Source organism: Lygodium microphyllum, chromosome 8 (assembly GCF_053477565.2).
Source record: "Lygodium microphyllum isolate KBCC chromosome 8, Lygodium_microphyllum_v1.1.10, whole genome shotgun sequence".
NCBI lineage: Eukaryota > Viridiplantae > Streptophyta > Polypodiopsida > Schizaeales > Lygodiaceae > Lygodium > Lygodium microphyllum.
Genome location: NC_141142.1, coordinates 61,381,061 through 61,399,492, shown reverse-complemented (window position 1 = coordinate 61,399,492; position 18,432 = coordinate 61,381,061). Strand labels below are relative to the sequence as shown.

Sequence of the window (18,432 nt, the reverse complement as noted above, 5' to 3'; positions counted from 1 at the left end):
CCCCTTGTATCCATCTCATCAATGGCATTGGGTGGTAGATCTTGGATCTTCCCCTTAGTGCCTTATGGCATCTTTGACTAGTTTGGTCATTACCTCCCACTAGGCTAGTTTTAAAGGAGTCGTAGGTCCTCCTTAGGAACCATAGGCTAGTTAGATTCCATTTCCTTTAGGCTTAGCTATACTTTTTCAAGTCTTCTATTACACACTTACTTTTTTCATTTAATTCTGTAGCATTCTAAGATTTCTTTTTCACTTAGCAAAGTATCCAAAGCATCTCAATATGAACCATCTAGCATGCAAGTGTCTTTCTACTTTTGTTATGTTGGGATTTGTATTTCAATTCAAGACTAATATTATAGGTCTTTAGTTGTCCTAATTGGACTGAAGGTTTGTTTAGTTCTTGCCTTGGTGAGCATTGCCATCACCAACATGGGGACAAAGATAGTATCTTCTCTCCCGAGATCAGGTATCCTTTTCCTTTATCTTGAAATCCATCTTTGGTGGCTGTGTCTACAACACTTGGTTGGCATGGGATCCATCTCCTAAGATTGAGTATGCACACATCTTGAGTGCCTTGGTTGGCTGACTCTTCCCCTACTCTTCGAGTTGGGGAGTGTCATGTCTTCCTTCTTCATCCATTTTCATGGTGGACTACTATCATGATGCTTTGACTAGCACTAGAGATGTCTCCCAAGGTTGAAATTCAAGCTTGCCTATGCCACTTAGTCAACACAAGGGTTCTCTTCCAAGATCGAGTACGGGCATGTTCCACATACCTAGATGGATGATTCTTCTTTGGCTCTTCTAGTTGAGGGATATTAGGTCTACCTCCATCATAAACTTCATCCTTCATCATGGTTCTTGGTGTCACACAAAGACTAACATCAGATCCTCCTCCTCTTTAGCACTGACATCCATGATTGAAAGAGATTTTCTACCCTTTCATTGGTATTTACAGGTTTTGGTATTGTCTTCAACATCAACCTCCCTTCTTTGTTGTACCATTCTTTCCATGCATGATCATCATTTTTTTAAAAGGGTGCTTTGACAAGTAAGCAAATTTCCCATGAGGAACACTCTCCAAGTGGCAGCTTGCTATATGCAAATTCTCATCATGTGGCATTCATCTATGCATCTCATTGTGCAGAGAACCCCTGAGTGAAACTTGAGCTATTTCCACCAGCGGATCTCTCACCACTATACCTCCATACATCTCCACCATTTCCACAGACACCCTGGACACGTCATTGGGATAGTCTTCTATTTTGTGATGTTCGAGATTTTATCATCCCTTTAGTTCCCCTGTGGGTATAGTTGTTGGGAAACCCATTCATTAACTTCATTTCTTTTCTTTAATTTCTTTTGGTTTCACTCTTCGAGCCCCAAAAAGGGATGGGCGCCCACATTCTAGGGTGTCATTGGAGACTATCCAGTGTCTATAAATAGGGCATAGACTCTCACACATTCACTGACACATTCTCTCAATCATCTGTCATTCCACTCTTCTCTCAGCCTCTCTGCTACTGTTCACACTCTTCCAAGGAGGACATTACAGTTCGTGGATGGTTCTTCACTACTGCCAGTTGCTTTGTCTCCACTTCATCAGGTCGTGTTTGGGGGTAAGTCAGGTCGCCCAACCGTCTACTCTTCCCAAGCTGGCTGGCAACTCATCTCCTTGCTGGTGTGAGTGCTTCACTGACACGCATTCTCTCAATCATGTGTCATTCCTCTCTTCTCTCAGTCTCTCCGCTACTGTTCACACTCTACCAAGGAGAACATTGCAGTTCGTGGATGGTTCTTCACTGCTGCCAGTTGCTTTGTCTCCACTTCATCAAGTTGTGTTTGGGGGCAAGTCAGGTCGCCCGACCGTCTACTCTTCCCAAGCTGGCTGGCAACTCATCTCCTTGCTGGTGTGAGTGCTTCCCACTACTAGTATCTTCCATGGTACAACTTGGACTATGATAGTGACTTGGGGGGTAGTAGCTTGGGTCATATTTAGAGACTCATGTGAAGTGATACTAGGGTTTGCATAGAGAAAAACCCAAAATGTATAAACACGACCAAAACACAATAACTTAGACAAGAATACAAACAGAGAATAAAGAACTCTGAAGTGAATGAATGAATGGTGTAAATGAATGAAAGAGTATACATGATTGTCAAAGGCAGAGCAATGGAAGTAGTAAGAGAGTGACATCTACTAAAGACGGATCTAGAGGGTTGTTACCACGAGTTGGAGCTGAGATGATGCTGAAAGTGGAAGGATAACAAGCTGGAAACCAAAATGTAACAGTCTTTGGGGTTAGAATCAATGAATGCAGCAACGTAATACCCAAAGAGGAGTGCAGCTAGACACAACATCAAAGGACAATTGGACGACAACTGAAATAGTAATGTAGGATGTTGGGAGTCAAAAGGGCCATTGCAGAGAGGCCAAGGCATTGGACAAAGGGTGCTTGTTAGCTGCCTAGTGGCCTACTAGGACTTTCAAAGACAATGTTAAACCACTTTGAACTTCCTTTTTGTGGAGAGTAACTAGACCCATAGGGGAAAATTAAGAAATGATCAAATCCAACATCACAAAAGAAAATTGTTCCAACCACCCATCTAGGTGTTGTTAATGAAGGAAATGGTAAAGGAGGTAGGGAGGTACAATAGTAATAGAATGGCTAGCGGAAACAACTTAGGATTTTCTCAGGAGTACTTTGCACAATGAGATGCATAGATAAAGGCTACATGATGAGAATGCACATGCTACAAGGTGCCACTTGGACAATGTCTCTGATGGGAAAATTGTTCACTTGCCCAAGCGCCCTTTTACAAAGATGAGGAGCTAGGGAGAAGCAGCTGCTATGTTCGCATCAAGAGATGTTGTGAGATCTACCTTGGGAGGAGAAGCCTCTATGTTGGTAGAAGAGCAAGTCTCCAATGAAGATAAAACCACAAAGAAACGATGAGCAACCCAATCCTAAATTGAAATACAAAACATTGCAAAAGAGATTAGAATCTACAAACCAAAGTTTGATAGTGAGATACTTCAATGCCAAACAAAACAAAAGCAAAGATAAAATGAATGAAGGAAAGAAGTAAGAAAATGTGTGGATGTGCGAATTTGTGAGTGTAGCGAAAGAGAAAGAAATGATAATTCTAAAGCAAAGTAGCCCAAAGAACTAAAAGTGTTGAGAAAAAGCTAGACTAGCCTAGAGTACCCTAAGAGTGCTAGCCTAATTACGGGGCCATAATCATGCATGGCCATCAATAGGTCTTTGCCAATGAAACACATCGAGGTGGGGAAGTGGTCCTAAGAGGGGGTGTAGGAGACCTTGGAATAGTGGTGAGAAATCTAATGGAGTGGGTTAAATAGATGACTCACCCAATCTTAGGAAACCTTCAAGGTAGGGGAGGAGGGGGCTGCCCATATGCTACATGTCCACTGGCATGCCACCAAGGTTGCTATGTACCAAAAGGAAGCAGTTCGTGTAGTAGCTAGAGGCATAGCCCCACTCAATTGGCCAGGGGAGTGCCATTGGTGGATGCAATCATGGGCTGCTGTGGTTTCTTGGCTGGAAGGCCTTAGGCCTTAGTACAACACTCCTCGTCTATATATGGTCCAAACACTAGCAATGTGCAAAACCTATTCTTTTTAGGGAGTTGCTGCTAAAGGGGTTTAGTTTCTTTGGTTTTGTCTAAGGAAGAGGTGTCACCCTTGTTTTAGGTTGCCTTTCCATCTTGAGAGTTTTTGCCACCTATGTTTTGCCCCTTCAAAGAAGTGGTTAAGAGAGTCTCCTCTGAAAATGAAAGAGCAAGTTTTCCACAGCTTTTCTTTTTCTATATGCCAATACCTTCTTTAGTACAAGACCTTCATCAAGCTCTTCCATTTCCAATTGCACCTATCAAGTACATCCTCACATTATACATACCTCTCCTTTAAAAGGTCTAAGAAGGCCCACATGAAAAACCATTGTGAAGCTTTTACACATGATTTTTATCCCTTGATCAAGGTTGATGCAACTATCTATAGTCTCTCACTCTTTGAGCAGTGCACACTCGATACATCTAGTGCTCATGGTCCTTTAAAAAAAGACTCCAAGCCAAGAGCCTCCCTAAAGCTGCTCCACTGCTCCAAACTTTGGAGGGAGTGAATGATGTAAAACCAGATCTCAGTCAAGATGGAATTTTAAAAAAGGAGTTCTCCATTGAATGTCGATTGGCAATGGACCTTCCAAATGACTTAAATAGTATAGATGCAAGCATTTCAGAAACATTTGTGATGATCACCATTGTTTAGTCAGATGTAATCAACATGTGAAGAATCTTTTTTGAAGGTGATGATCAAATGGTGATGGTAAGGATTTTTTCAAATTCATACACCTTTATGTTTTATTCATGGTGGCTACATATTATTACAACTTAAATCATTTGAATATATGCATCATAAACATATCTAATAGCTTTGATGTCCTCATTTACCAATAAAGATCACAAAATTGCATTTGATACCTTACCAGGTTTTTAGTCAAATTTGGTGTCATGTAGGGAAAAGGTACACTTTATGGTGCCAACGGTGAAACTTACGAAGGTGAGTTTAAGGCTGGAAAGCGGTCAGGGTCAGGCAAGCAAACTTATTGGTCTGAAATCACAGGTACTTTTGAAGTCTACATAGGACATTGGATAAATGACAAACGTGAAGGCATAGGGACCCTATACAAAGGTACGAGTAAAAGGATCTCAAAAGATGGTTGTGCAGTTAAACCTTTCTATCTTTTTAATGCAAGAAATATTGATATTAATACATAAGAGAATAATCACAACTGCATCCCTTGGATGCCACAGTGAAATAGCCGAAGACTTGTTAATTACAACCTTCCTAAGCAGATAACCGAGCTTATATCCATAGCTTTTCTTCCTGAGTGAACACAAAACAGATAGAATCTCCTTAACACAAGACCTAAAAAGCGTTTCAGTCTGCATTCTAACTTTCTTTCCGATAGCCACTCTGTTCCTATTCCTGCATAGAGCCCTGATTACTATGGCTCTAACAATATCCCAAAGTTTTTGAGACTCATCTAATGCTCCTTTATGACCAAACAAGTCAACTTTGAGGTTTATATTGGCCTTTAGACCAGCCTTGAAAACCCAGTTCTTTATCCTGGTCCACAGTGCTTGGGCAGTTGGGCAGTGCCACAGCACATGGGTAGTTATTTCTTTGCATCTATAGTACATTAGGCACCATTTAGCAATCTTCATAATTTGGATAATCTATCTTTTGTTCCTAGCTTCTTGTCAATCACCTTCCACACCAGCAAGTTTAGCTTCAATGAGGAGGTAAAGGTCCATACCTGTTTCATCCTGTACTTCCAAGTGCATAATTGAGTGTTGGGGTCTTGCACCCTCCACTTTGTCCTTGCCTTGCTTAAAATTAGGTTCTTTTTTTTCTGTTAAGAAGCTTAAATTAAACAAGTAAAGATATATCCATCAGGCCTTCTAGCCAACCATAAAATCCTAACAATGCACAAGTCAAGCCAAAAGACTATCAAAGCCTAGCAGTGTAGCACACGAACATCATGCCAGTGGCACAATAGGAGTAGAGCAAACAATATCCAGCCAAGGAGCAGCCACATCAAGGAGAACCATGTCCATTGAAACCATAGAAGAGATTTGCCAAAACAGTAATCCTCTAACATGGGCCACATGCCCACAAATACGGGAGGCCGAATAAAAAATGAAGGCATTACGGGTGTGGCAAATATGCTAGAGAGCTGTCTATCTAAGAAAATGGAAGAGGTAGGCATGATCGGGTTGCAAGTGGATGAAGAAGGCATCTTGTCACGACGCAAGAATGGAAGGGCGTTCTGTTGTCAAGTCACTGAGGTCCACATATGGGAGACAAAGCTCCAAATCTGTCTCGCTAGGAGGCAGAAGATGAAGAGATGAATCAGTATCTCATCACATATAGTACAAAAGATACATGTACCACATGAGATCTTGTGGGCACATAGCACATCCCCAGTAGGAAGATGAAGAGATGAATTGGTGTCTCATCACATATAGTACAAAAGATACATGTACCACATGAGATCTTGTGGGCACTGTTAACCCCAATTCGAGATGGAGAAAAAGAAGTCCAAGAAAACTCTAAATGCGGACACAAAGGAAGAAGCAGGAAGGGAAACGGCCAAAAGCGCAAGGGCGCCCTCAAAAGCTAAGTCAAATTAAAAAAACATTTTTAAATGCAAGGGGCCTCTAAAACTTTTGTAAAAGAGCGCCAAGCTCCCTCCAGTGCAAATTGTAAAAGGTAGATGGGCATAGGTAAAGAGAAAGGCAACTAGAAGGGAATGGAAAAAGAGGACCTTGCCACAATGGCCAGTCATGTAAAAAAGGGGATGGGTGCCTAAAGGATTTAGGGTTTTGTATATAAACTCAAAAAGTGAATGAAAGGCTCATTCTTTGGTGTGTGGCTAAAGTGGACTCTTCTTCTTCCCTACTTCTCTCCTTCTTGCTTGCTTGTGTGTGCTTGAGAAAGAAAGAAAGAAAAAAAGAAAGATCTATTAATGTCTCTAAAATGCCAAAGTGGCCTATGAGACCATAACCAATACAACTGGTATAATCATCCCTCCTCAAATAAGAAGAGAGAAATTAATGTGTAAGTTTACATGGTATATTGGAATGAGAAGTATGAAAACTGAAAAAGTTGGAAAAAAACTAAGTTTAAAAATATCAAAAGTAATTGCTTGAAATAATGCCTCAACTACCATGGGTACAGCACCTAATTCTGCCCGGATGATCTCCTATGGTACTGAGGCTTTTGCCCTTATCAACGTGCTATCATCATGACTTCCCCTTATCTTTGCGCCTTTCATTGCGCAATTCATGGCATTGTGGCCTAATATGGTCCTTTTTCCCACAATAGTGACAAATAACATCTGCATTCCTGCCACGGGATTTGCTACGTGACTTTCCACGAGACTTGGACCGAGATTTTTGAGAATCCCGTCCACGGCCACTGCCACTGCCATGCTTTCCATATCCATCATTCTTGCCTCTAACTATCATAGCATGCGACACACGAGAGGCATCCAAATTCTTACGGTTAACCTCTTCTTGTAGAAGAGCACTCTCAACATCAGATAATTTCAAGGTAGCAGTAGAGACACATAATACAGTGCGGAATACATCCCATGACTCATTAAGAGTACCAAGCAAGAAAAGAGGAGTGACATCCTCTGTAAAAGTGATGTCCTGCGAAGTCAAGTTCTTGAGTATAGCATGGAACTGGCTCAAGTGAGCAAACATAGTCACATTCTCCTTCATGCGCAGATCCATAAGCTGTTTCAGCCAATACATTTAACTCGCTGGACTTTTCTTGTCATAGAGATTCTTGATTTTATCCCACAATTGCTATGCACTCTGTTCTTCCTCAAATACATTATAGTAAACCTGTTCTGTGAGAGACAATACAATGGTGGACTTGCATAACTCATCAAGCTCAAGCCATTTCTCATCTGGCATAGTTGCAGGCGGATGTCCACTTAACCTTAAAGGTTTGATCTGCGATTTCTGCACCAACACCTGTCAAATCTGGCTCTTCCAATAAGAGTAATTCGTACCATCAAGCTTAGTGATGTTGAAAATAGCATAATCAGTGGACGAACTCGCCATTATGCACGCTGGAAGACTGTAGACAATTCAAAACTGCTTGTTGTTTATTGCAGAAAATGACCAAAAAATCACCAAAATCGAGAAAAAATGGCGAGGAAAGTGAAACCAAACCTATTGCTCACCAAGTACTAGTGAAAGTACATCATTTCAGAGTGTTTCAGCATGAAAAATCCATGTCAGTCCATACATATATACTTGCTGTAATAAATTTCAGATTTTAGTAAAAAAGAGCTAACAGTGCCAAAATCGGATCCCAAGGCAATCAGATATTGCCAAGACTAAAGCCGGCATCATACGGGCATAGCATAAGCATAAGATGGTCGATAAGCATGAATCCAACACCCAAGTATGTCATACAAATATCTGCCAGTAAGTAGACACACCCCCCAGTCAACGGGGCAAAGTGTTCCTGCCACTACCAAAACTTGACACAAGTAGGTGTCAGTTCACAAAGATATGGATCCAAAACTGAGACTTAGCTTATAAGCATACAATGAACCAAGATATATGATGTATCATCTCAAAAGGTAAAAAGTCCCAAAGTCTCAAGTATCTGTAACTGCTCAATAGCATGTAACAGCTTAATGCATAAAAGTACCACCTGCTCAATATCTGATAAGCATTCAAGAATGCTCCCACTGGCACAAAAGCCGTACGTACGAGCTCAAGAGTTCAAGCCAAGGCAAGACACAGTGCCAATGACATAAGTCCAAGACAATACATCAATAGTACATTCCGAACATGTAGATGGTAGAGCATCCGTATGTAGCATCCATAAGCATGTAAGACATCAAGTACATCCCAATCCAAACTCTGATAAGCCAAGTAACATCCAAGACTACTCCAGATAATCCAAAATGCATCCAAGGCGGAGCTTCAATGAGCACTCAAGCTCAACGTATGCATAGGGTAATCAACCGTGACATGAGCATCAAGCCGTAGGCAACGGGTACACATAAGCCCAAGAAGCATCACTGTTAAAGCATATACCAATGTCAATAAGTGCAGGCTGAAATAAGCTTAAGCTTCCAAAAGCATCCGGATTCAATGATAAGCTCAAAGTCGTCCCTCGATGATCAATACATCATAGCATAACCCAAGACATACATCCGGAACCAATAGGCATATGTCAAAGCATGAAAGATAGCTTCAGTCCAAGAGTATTCAGCATGCATTTGCTGTTATAAACTGTGTATTTTCAGCCCCAAAATCAAGCCAAAATCATTGCATTACATGTAGCTTCAATCCTCCAATCAATCAAGATGCAATAGGCATCAAACCGGTTATGTAGTCATGCCCAAACAAACATAGACATACAAATACATGCTCTCTCAGGCCTGAAATCTATTGCATAAGATCCTATCATCAAAATTTGGCAAATTTGACATCACCATCGCGTCCGGAGCGTGCCAAAACCCTAACTTAGACTCTTACCTTACTTGAATCGGGTTCCGAATGCCTGAGATATAACAAAAAGAGTGATTTTTGGGCTAGATTTTGAAACAAGCGCAAAAAAAACGTGAGCTGACTGGGGGGGTCTGCTGTCCCACATGTCAACAATGGGGCCCAAAGGGGGCACAAATAAGGGCCAAAGAAGGCCTACACCAAGCCTCAACAAGCCTTGATAGGCTGGAAGCAAGATCCAAGTGAAGGAAGCTCCAAGAGGTGTGAGCTATGGCTGCCCACAACTTGTTTACAGCCTGTGCGACCTGAGAACTAAAGTAAACCCTGAAAAAAAATGATCAAATACCTCTGATGTAATGCCCTAAAGGGTGCCCAACAATGCCGGGAAGGTGCTTGGGAAGCCGGGGAGTGACAGGAGCTCGAAAGAGTCGGATATGGCTGCCGGGAAGGAGACCCAATGCGAGTGGGGAGTTGATGGGATGCTAAGAATACCACGAACCAAGCTCAAGAGTTGGGAAGCCGCGCTCTCATACCAGTTGAAAGGGAGCAACGGATCGAAGGTTGGACTTGAGAACTATGGCGAGAAAGCAAGAGCAAGAAAGGGAGAGACTAGAAATGGGAACTCCAACAGTCACAATGTGTGACCGGGCCTTCCTTTATTCAAACTGTCACTAAAATAATAAAGAATAAAGTAACAGTGACGGGCGCCCGCCACCTGCAGTGTGCAGTGGCGGTGACTATCAGTGTAGTAATACACGGGCAGCTAGGCAAAGGCGCCTTTACCCCCAACAGAACCTATACTAATCCTTGTGTAATATTTTGGGCAGCAAGATTTTGATTCTACATGCAACCGCTTTAGCCACAATTTCGTATAAAACATTTAGGATGGTTGGGTACCTCCATTGCCTACCTCAAGTTGGTTAGCTGATTCCAGAATTAATTGGATGTGCCCATGATTGACCTATGGTGGCAGAACCCCTTTGTTTTGAAATCATTAGTGAAATCACAGATGTCTGGGCCACATAACTCCCAAATCTCAGCATAGAGCTTAACAGGGATGCCATCAGGTCCCAGTGATTTCCCCCGCTACATCTTCTTGACCACAATCTCTGATTCCTCAAGAGCAAATGGGCCAAGCAACACATGTTTGGAGGGACTCTGGTATTGCATGGCGCGAGGAATTTTCAGAGTGCCTCCCCATAACCAGCAGGATAGTCAGCAGGCTTAGATCTGACAATAGCTGAGAGGTGTTGCACAAACACCTGGGCAATGGAGGAGTCGTCTTGATGCATCTCCCCATTTGGATCTTTGATGACAGAAATGGTCTCCCAACTCTTCTTGGTCTTCAGGGATTGGAAGAATCAGGGTGAGTTAGATTTCCCTTCAAGGTCACTTCACTTTGAGGTGAACTTTGTGGCCTTCTATTCAGTATCTTTTTTGAATTTGAGCATAATCCTCAATCTCCTGTAATAGCCACATGAGAAAGCAATCATTAGGAGTATCGATAAGAGCACTAAGTAAAGTGGAGTGTCACTTAGAAGCAGCATTGGCATGCATCCTTCAAGCATAGAAAACCAGATCCAAATCCATCTCCTCGCACCATCAAGCACCTCAAAGATGTTGTGATCCACCAATGGGATACAGACCATTTTCTAAAGTGACATCTTCTTCCCTTTACTAGCATCGGAGTAAGACTTGCTACCTGGAGGTATGTTCTTATCCTTCCTTGCTTCAGCGTTGAGTAGAGCAGATTCAATACTGTTGCTAACCTCATTTCGTTTGTATTCATCCTTTTTGCCATGCTCCTCCGTTGTTGCGTTTTCCTTATCTTGATGAGACTGATGCCATTTCTTCATCAGATTCTTTGTGGCCTCTTTGCCTTCATCCTTAGGTGTTCTCTAGGAGAACTTAGACTTCAATAGTAACCTCCAATCCATGGCAGTCCAAGAACTCCAAGAACTCCAGAGAGTCAACTTTTGGTGATCCCACAATACACATGCCTGCTCCTCAACTGTAAGATTTCCATGATTAGGTAAAGGAGGATATAAAAATTTATCCAAAGATTCTCCCAGGACCCCAGATCCACTGTCAATCCAGTTGAATAGTCCTGGGAAGGACACTCATACTGGACACTCTGGGAGAGCCAAGAGTTCATCGTCAGGGGAGAATCTTGGCAACCATGGCAGAACCTACACATAATTACCCCTGTATCCAATTCATGAGGCAAGAATCCAATCTCATTCTTGCTTGGAGCCCACCGATGCAAACAAGAATCCCTTCCCAACAAAGCAATATTGCTGCAATGTAGCTCTGGGACTGTAGGTAGAGAGGAACCAACCCCCAGACTCGACTTCTGATGGAATCCTGCTCATAAAATATATAAAAATCCCAGTAGTGAAGTCTACATACATTTGCTTAATGCATTGCAGGGATAATGCAATCAGGACCCTGTGAACCTTCTTGTCCTGAACTAACTCTTTCTGCCTTATCAACTTTGTCTCAACTTGCTGCAGCCTGAAAACCCATTTCCATGGCTTCCTCATGTCTGCTTACCATGCATACTTGGTCACTCTGCATCACTTCATTACCAGCCCGTTTACCTGAGATGGTACAGGCCTGAATGGGCTGAAGGGTGCCATGTTAGCACTCCAGTCCAGTTGTGGCCTGTACTGCTCTTTATCACCCTAAAGGTTAGTTACCCCCACATTGTCACTTTAGTACAGTCTGAATGGTAACACTTACTCAAGTGGAACGTGTGTTCCTTTAGTTATACCTTTCTATCACCAAAAACAGATCTATGGTTTTAAGATATCTTTAATGAAATATGATATGTTATAAAAATAAGCACTCAACGATGTCATAATTTTCTCTCTTAAGACATTTTTGGGATTAACTGCAACACTCCTAAATGGATGCTGTACCCATTTATTGAGATAATCTTGCAATCGTAGGATAACATTTTGACAATGCTGCCAATGGCAACTATACAAGAGGCCCTGGTATTGGTAGGAATCTAAAAGAATGTATGACTGACTGTGGGATCTAATGGAGTGTGCCATGACTGGCTATGGATCTAGCTGTGAGATCAGTTGGAACATGCAACTGGAAAATTGACAATGATGTGGCATCAGAAACCTAGAATCTCTCCAATTCTATTTCGATTGTGGGCAATTTTGCAAAATCAAATAGATGAGAAGTCCTACACACTACTAGAGCAATCCTTTGTAATATGGATTGCACGATCCCTTGTAAAGTGGATTGCAAGAAGAACATGTTCAGAGAGTGACGGACAGTACAAGATATTGAAGGGAAACTCTCAATGAGTAAGGTTGTTCATGTGTATTTACAAGGTTGTGTGTGTTGTTCACATAAATGGACATGCCTGAATTTTCTCTATATCTTGCTTAGGATGATGACTTACTAAATATCAAGTAAAGAATGATGCATAAACTTAGGTTTGTAACTGTTGTGGTTCTATCTAGGTTTTGCAAATATGGATTATCCATTCATGCTATTTTTTTAATTAAGTCGATTCTGGAAGTCCAAAAACTTCCAACCATTTTGAGAATTTCTTGAATCCAATATTGAAATGGGGAAAAAACCCTTAGATTCTACCTTGTCTTGGCAGCCTCCAACATTTCCTCCTCTAATCATAACCCGAGCAACCTCTAGCAACACATTTCAGAACCAATGTTAGTAGCTGCCATTTCAAGATGAAAGACCTACTAGGTGACCCAACATGAGCAACCTCTAGCAACACATTACAGAACGAATGTTAGTAGTTGCCATTTCAATATAGGAGAAATATTAGGTGACCCTACCTTTTGCCTACAAAAGGCCTGTAGAGTCTGTGATTAGTGTTGTGCCATGCTGTGGTATTCTTGATTCTCATATCGGATTCATATTCATGCACTCTTTTGTTTTGTGTTAACAATTCATGTGCATTGTCTCTCTCATTCTTCTGCTGCATTTTACACTCCTATCATGATATCATTGTATGGTGAAAGAGTTATGCACAATGTTTCATGACAACTATCTTTAAGTTTTCCCGAGAGTAATATGCATATATATGGACCCGCCCTTCTTATCTTCCTCTTTCTCTACCGTGTGAGTTGCTGTTCAGCTGCAAACTGGACCTCATGGAAGACCAAATCAACGTTACATGCATGTGTAAGTTCATATAATTCTAGAAAGAAGAATGATTCTAGAAAGCAGAATGATGAATTTGAAGACACATAAAACTGCATTTTGTGACTTTGTGACTGGGTAAACTAGCCATCTATGCCATAATCAATTGTTCAATTATCCGAGCTTTCTGTAGGAATCCCAGAATCTCTTCTCATTGACAAGGCCTGGTCCATACTCTCAACAAAATGTCTGAATGAACCTTTAGAGTAAGCATTAGCAGTGGGCTACTGTTTAGTTATGTGCATATTAAGTCACACTATTCAAAAAGGTCTTTTATGAAACACAATAAGCCAAAATGATCAAGTACTAGCTGTAATTTGGCTGACCTAATACAGCCAAAAGTTCTAAAACATTAAACGCACAGGAAATACATTATGGTCCATGTATAGAAAAGAGTCTACACTACCTTATATACTAAGTTATCCTTGCCCAAAATGCATAGATGTCTGAAGAGGTATTAGTAAGCCCCTTAGACTTTTCTGTGACTGCAGTCAATGGAGACCGTTATGAAGGGTCCTTTGCAAACAACATGAAAGATGGCAAAGGGGTTCTTTACTTCTCAGACAAGTGCTCAAAATATGAAGGCTTATGGCAAGCTGATCTGGCCATTTGTGGGACATACATAAGGATGGAGGATTCTCAACATGGGCTACCTCCTCTGGAAGTTCAAGATCCAGACAGCCTCCTGGAAGCTATTATGGAGTCTACTGCCAAGATAGGAGAACAGAGTTATAACACCCTGACAAACAAGGGGGGGATCCCTATCCAGGAACAAATGACTGACTAAAGAACAATATAGGAATAAAGGTACTGGATATTTTTCTGAAGCTTTTGGTGTATCATATTGCTGTATGTTTAGTTGTCTCTTCTTCACACTTACAGACCATCATATGCAGTTAAATGAGGGGTAACTGATGATCAACCCTACCTCAAGTACTAGATTCAACTCAACAGTTAGGAGTACATAGAACCCTTCACCGCAAAAGGTTCATCCAGGTAAAATAAACTCCAATGCAATTGTCACAAAAATACAGCCAAGAGACTAACAATCACGTTTAAAGTGTGCCTAACTAATTACCTTGGCATGGCGGAATACATTGCTCGACAGATGTTTTCATATATACCATTATTTGTCCAAAACCCCTTTTGAGAGATGGAGGAGAGGAGGAAAAGGAGAAGAAGAGCTTGCTCATTTTGGATGTTGAAAATGACACTATCACCTTCCCTGTGTCTGTGACATTCCCTTGATTCCTCATAAGGTTATGTTGATGCTCTAGAATCTTGCCAAGCAAAGTTGCACAAGTCAATCTGCTGTTTAAACTGGCCATGACACATTGAGCATCTATCGTATCAGACTGGACGAGAGCTCAATTCCAATTGATTTCTTGTGTTCATCTGCTTAATGTATCATTTGATCTTCATAATGATTTATGGACTGATTGACAGCTATGATCAGTGGCATAAAACCATTTGCAATTGGATGTTGATAAAACACGGATCATTTCATGCATAGTTTTGTTTTAGCATAGAACTGTTAACAGCACAACACCTACACTAATTTTACTAAACAATTAAATCATGGCTTTGTTTGCATCAAGAGACTTTAAGTGAAATTAATGAAATACATCTTTTGAAAAGCTAGCCCACGATTCTTATTATAACTAAATCCCGCACTCACAATAGGGCTTGATAGTGAATACATGTGTCAGTTGCACTTTCCGTGTTTATCTTCAAAGTCATATTGAAAAGTTTTGTTAGGCATATGCTTTTACGATGGTATGGTAGTGAAATGTCCCCTTATGATCCAACTTGCACATAAGACACAACATAAGCCATATCCATGACATAGAACCATAAGGAGACAGACATCAAACTCCTCTCCCAGCCATACAGCCAAAGCTCACCCCCGAGCTTGGGACCAAATAGCATACCAAGCCACGAGCGCATCCAAAGACTAGGCATCCCATACCACCAACCCACACCATCCTAGTGTACAAGAACGTCGACCATTGGACCTAAAATCCAAGAGTGGTGATCACACAATGATGTGCACAAATGGGCCTCGAGTAGTATAAATATGACGCAACCACGCTAACCCTAAAGTGACTTGAGTGCTTTTACACTAGGTCCCTTTATGACAAGGATGTGACCAATGTTGCTACAACCCATCCATGTATCCAAGAATGTAACAACTAAAAATATAACTCAACTTTCCTAGCCCTGAAGTGCCCCTAATGCATGACACTAGGTCACATTATGACCCAAGGCTGTGACCAATGTTGTTGGCACCTATTTTAACGTCCAAGGATGTAATACTTCCCCCCTTATGAATGATTATTGTCCTTAGCAGTATCCTCGAGGACAAAATATGAAAAGTGACTCTTAATGAATGTACTGACTACCAAGTTGCCTCCATTCCTGGACAGTTTTTTTACTTAACTACTCAGGATAAATCGTCTAATGGGATCATTTAGTCCTATAGTCAAGAACTACTTCATGTTTGAGTGGAATGTAAGGAGCAATATCTTCCAATCGCATGACTACTTTGATTGGGACAAATAATTCACCTTGTTCTAGTCATTCTTTTAGACAAATCACGTGGAACACCAAATGAATTCGGTAAATCCAATCGGTATGATATGCTATTGATCTTCTCGATGATCTAGAACGGTCCACAATACCTTTAAGATAACTTATAGCACTTGCCAATAATCAAAAAGTATGGAGCAATAGAAGCAAAGAGACATTGCTGATATAGACTGCAACAAATACAGAGAACATAAAAGAACAGCAATAACCCAAGAACTCAAAGAGAATAGACACAGGAAATGGAATCCATATACCAAGGCTCGAGAGTAGCAAAAAGGTACAAAGCTGAGTGTACAGCCAGCAGAGAGTAGACAGATTCCCTCCCTCCATCAGAAAGCAATCATGCTGATAGAATCGTATAATGATGACTATGAAACAATGAAGGAACAGCAGCCTATAAATAGGCTAGAATAAATACAAGTAGTAACGGAATTGAACAGCATTTAATGTGGGAAAAACAGGTCACATTAATTTTCACAGCCCTCGAATCCTCCCTCTCAGATTGCCATGCTGTTCTAACTTGCACCTTCAAATTGCCTGAATGTAGCAGACATCACAGTTGGCAAACAGGAGATTTGCACATTTTCCAAAGTTCAGACCGAGCTTCAATAATTGTTTGGGATGTTTCAAGCAGTATCAGATGCTCATTCGGATCATGACTTGAATGAGGTTTGTGTTATGGTGGACTCTGTGACACTACTGTTTTTCATCAGCAGCTAGTTCCTCAGATCTAGTCAGGAAAATCAATGCTCAGATGGGCTGTCCACCACCCTCCATGCCCAGCACTGCTACAAAAGTCTTTGTTTTCCTATAAGATTAACAGGGAGCGTTGGCTGATGTAGGGAAGGATTGCCTAGCTTCTTAGACATTTTTGAAGGGCACAATAATATGCTATCTGGAGCAATTGCATGGCTGACATGATGGAGATTGCAGCAACGGCATTGTTGCAAGGTAAGGAAGTTTGAGGATTTCAGCTGACTAATGGCATGGTCACTAATGCTTTTTACCACTTAATCTTGCTCTGCCTATACTCAGCCCATAGGTTTTCCCATACGTTACCATACATAAAATGCATATGGGTATGGAAGTAGGAATAAGTATGTTTCACTGCCCCTGACTAAACCATACATGACCCTGAATTTTCCACATTCAAGGCACAGGAAAATTTTCATAGATTCTAGAATGTACATGGTAGAACCTCAAGTTTCAACCATGAATAGATTACATAACCACATTGCATACACATTAAAAATGTAGAGACATGCAGGATCATATTTGATAAGCACACCATATATTTGCAAAGGTATGGTAAATCAACCTATAGGCGTGGAAAAATTATGACTCGGCCTATGCAACTATTGACATAGCTTGGGAGCTCATAGCAAACTTGTGACGGCCAGATGAATCTGGACATAGTCAGAGCTTGGGAGCTCACACAAGCATACAGCTAGTCATTTGTAAAATGCTTTCATGGTATAGAAGGTCCATGGAGCTCGAACTGTCAAGGACATTTGAGAATAATGAGAATAACATCGTTCGCAGTAGTATGGCTTCTAGAATTTGGATATTATGCAACTATGTATTGACCTATCTAGTCATGTATAGAATTGCAATATTCCTCTTTAATTGAGAGCTCCTTACAACCTATAAAATTATCAAGCAAGTTCTATCGCCACCATATCTTTTGTAGAACACATTAATGATGACATAAATGTGGAAAACCTGCACTTTCTCCGAGAAGTCAATGGTGGAAAAGAGATGCTGAAGCAAACTAAGAATGGAGGTTGTGTAACCTGACTGATTGGATGCCGATGTCCTCCACCACCACCTCCTCCTCCTGAGTTGTTGGGATTTTCTAATTCTGAGTTGTTGGGCTTTTCTAATTTTGGTTTTTAAATAGCTCTAATTCGATTGGTGCAGGCAGGGAAGCAGAGACCTCTGTGTGTGTTGGGGGGGCGGGGGGGTGGGGAGACACTTGTGTGTGTGTGTGTGTGTGTGTGTGTGTTCCCGACCTGCACCAAGCGAATTTGAGCTCACAACCAATCCATCGACAATCCCATCACCGTTAACAATGCTTCCATGTGATGCTACGGCGGCTGATTGGCCTTATTTATAGAGAGAGAGAGAGAGAGAGAGAGAGAGAGAGAGAGACACACACACACACCTCTCTCTCTCACCAAACTACAATAATACCTACCATTGTGTGATTAACCTGACAATAATAATGATCCATTTAATTATAGGAAATTAACGTTTGGTCCAAGATAAATAATAGTCGCTCTTTTTCCTTTCTTCTTTTCTCGTTTTTTAAAAATATAAATAAGGCTTTGAGGAGGAAGGCTGCCTTCGAACACCTCTCTCCAAGGGTTGAAGGGAGATGTGGGTCTCCCAAATACTCTCTTATGAACATGATTATTGTTCCTTGGTAGGCTTTCCAATTCCTTAGGATATTTATAAAGGTACAACATAAGCATTGCTCCCCCCCCCCCCCCCCCTTCTTTAGCCAAAGTCATTGGGTTTGCTTCTAGGCCTCCTAGTAGACTATTGATCATTTCAACAATCAATTACACTCCCAATGAAAATGATATTTCA

General features: G+C 41.2%; 1 protein-coding gene and 1 long non-coding RNA gene across 8 annotated transcripts in view; one reads left to right on the top strand and one right to left on the bottom strand.

Moving 5' to 3' along the window:
* LOC148032370 (uncharacterized) overlaps positions 1–14,494 on the top strand; it is a 117,427-nt gene extending 102,933 nt beyond the window's left edge. For 3 of the 5 annotated variants that reach the window (XM_087683016.1, XM_087683018.1, XM_087683019.1), the window contains exons 4-7: positions 4,537–4,711; positions 13,743–14,058; positions 14,148–14,247; positions 14,360–14,494. In XM_087683016.1, the coding sequence (XP_087539142.1) occupies positions 4,537–4,711; positions 13,743–14,038 (471 nt within the window). In that variant the 3' untranslated portion in view covers positions 14,039–14,058; positions 14,148–14,247; positions 14,360–14,494. Of the gene's footprint in view, positions 1–4,536; positions 4,712–13,742; positions 14,059–14,133; positions 14,248–14,359 lie in introns of all 5 variants that reach the window. The other 2 variants (XM_087683017.1, XM_087683020.1) reach the window with 2 other exon arrangements.
* The window catches only part of LOC148032369 (uncharacterized), a 76,502-nt gene extending 58,556 nt beyond the window's left edge, over positions 1–17,946 (bottom strand). Inside the window, exons 1-2 of one of the 3 annotated variants that reach the window (XR_015691620.1) lie at positions 17,634–17,946; positions 12,679–12,731 (exon numbers count right to left, since the gene is read on the bottom strand). This is a non-coding gene — a long non-coding RNA (uncharacterized LOC148032369). Of the gene's footprint in view, positions 1–12,678; positions 13,748–17,633 lie in introns of those variants that run through there. The other 2 variants (XR_015691621.1, XR_015691619.1) reach the window with 2 other exon arrangements.
* Positions 17,947–18,432: the final 486 nt, after the last annotated feature.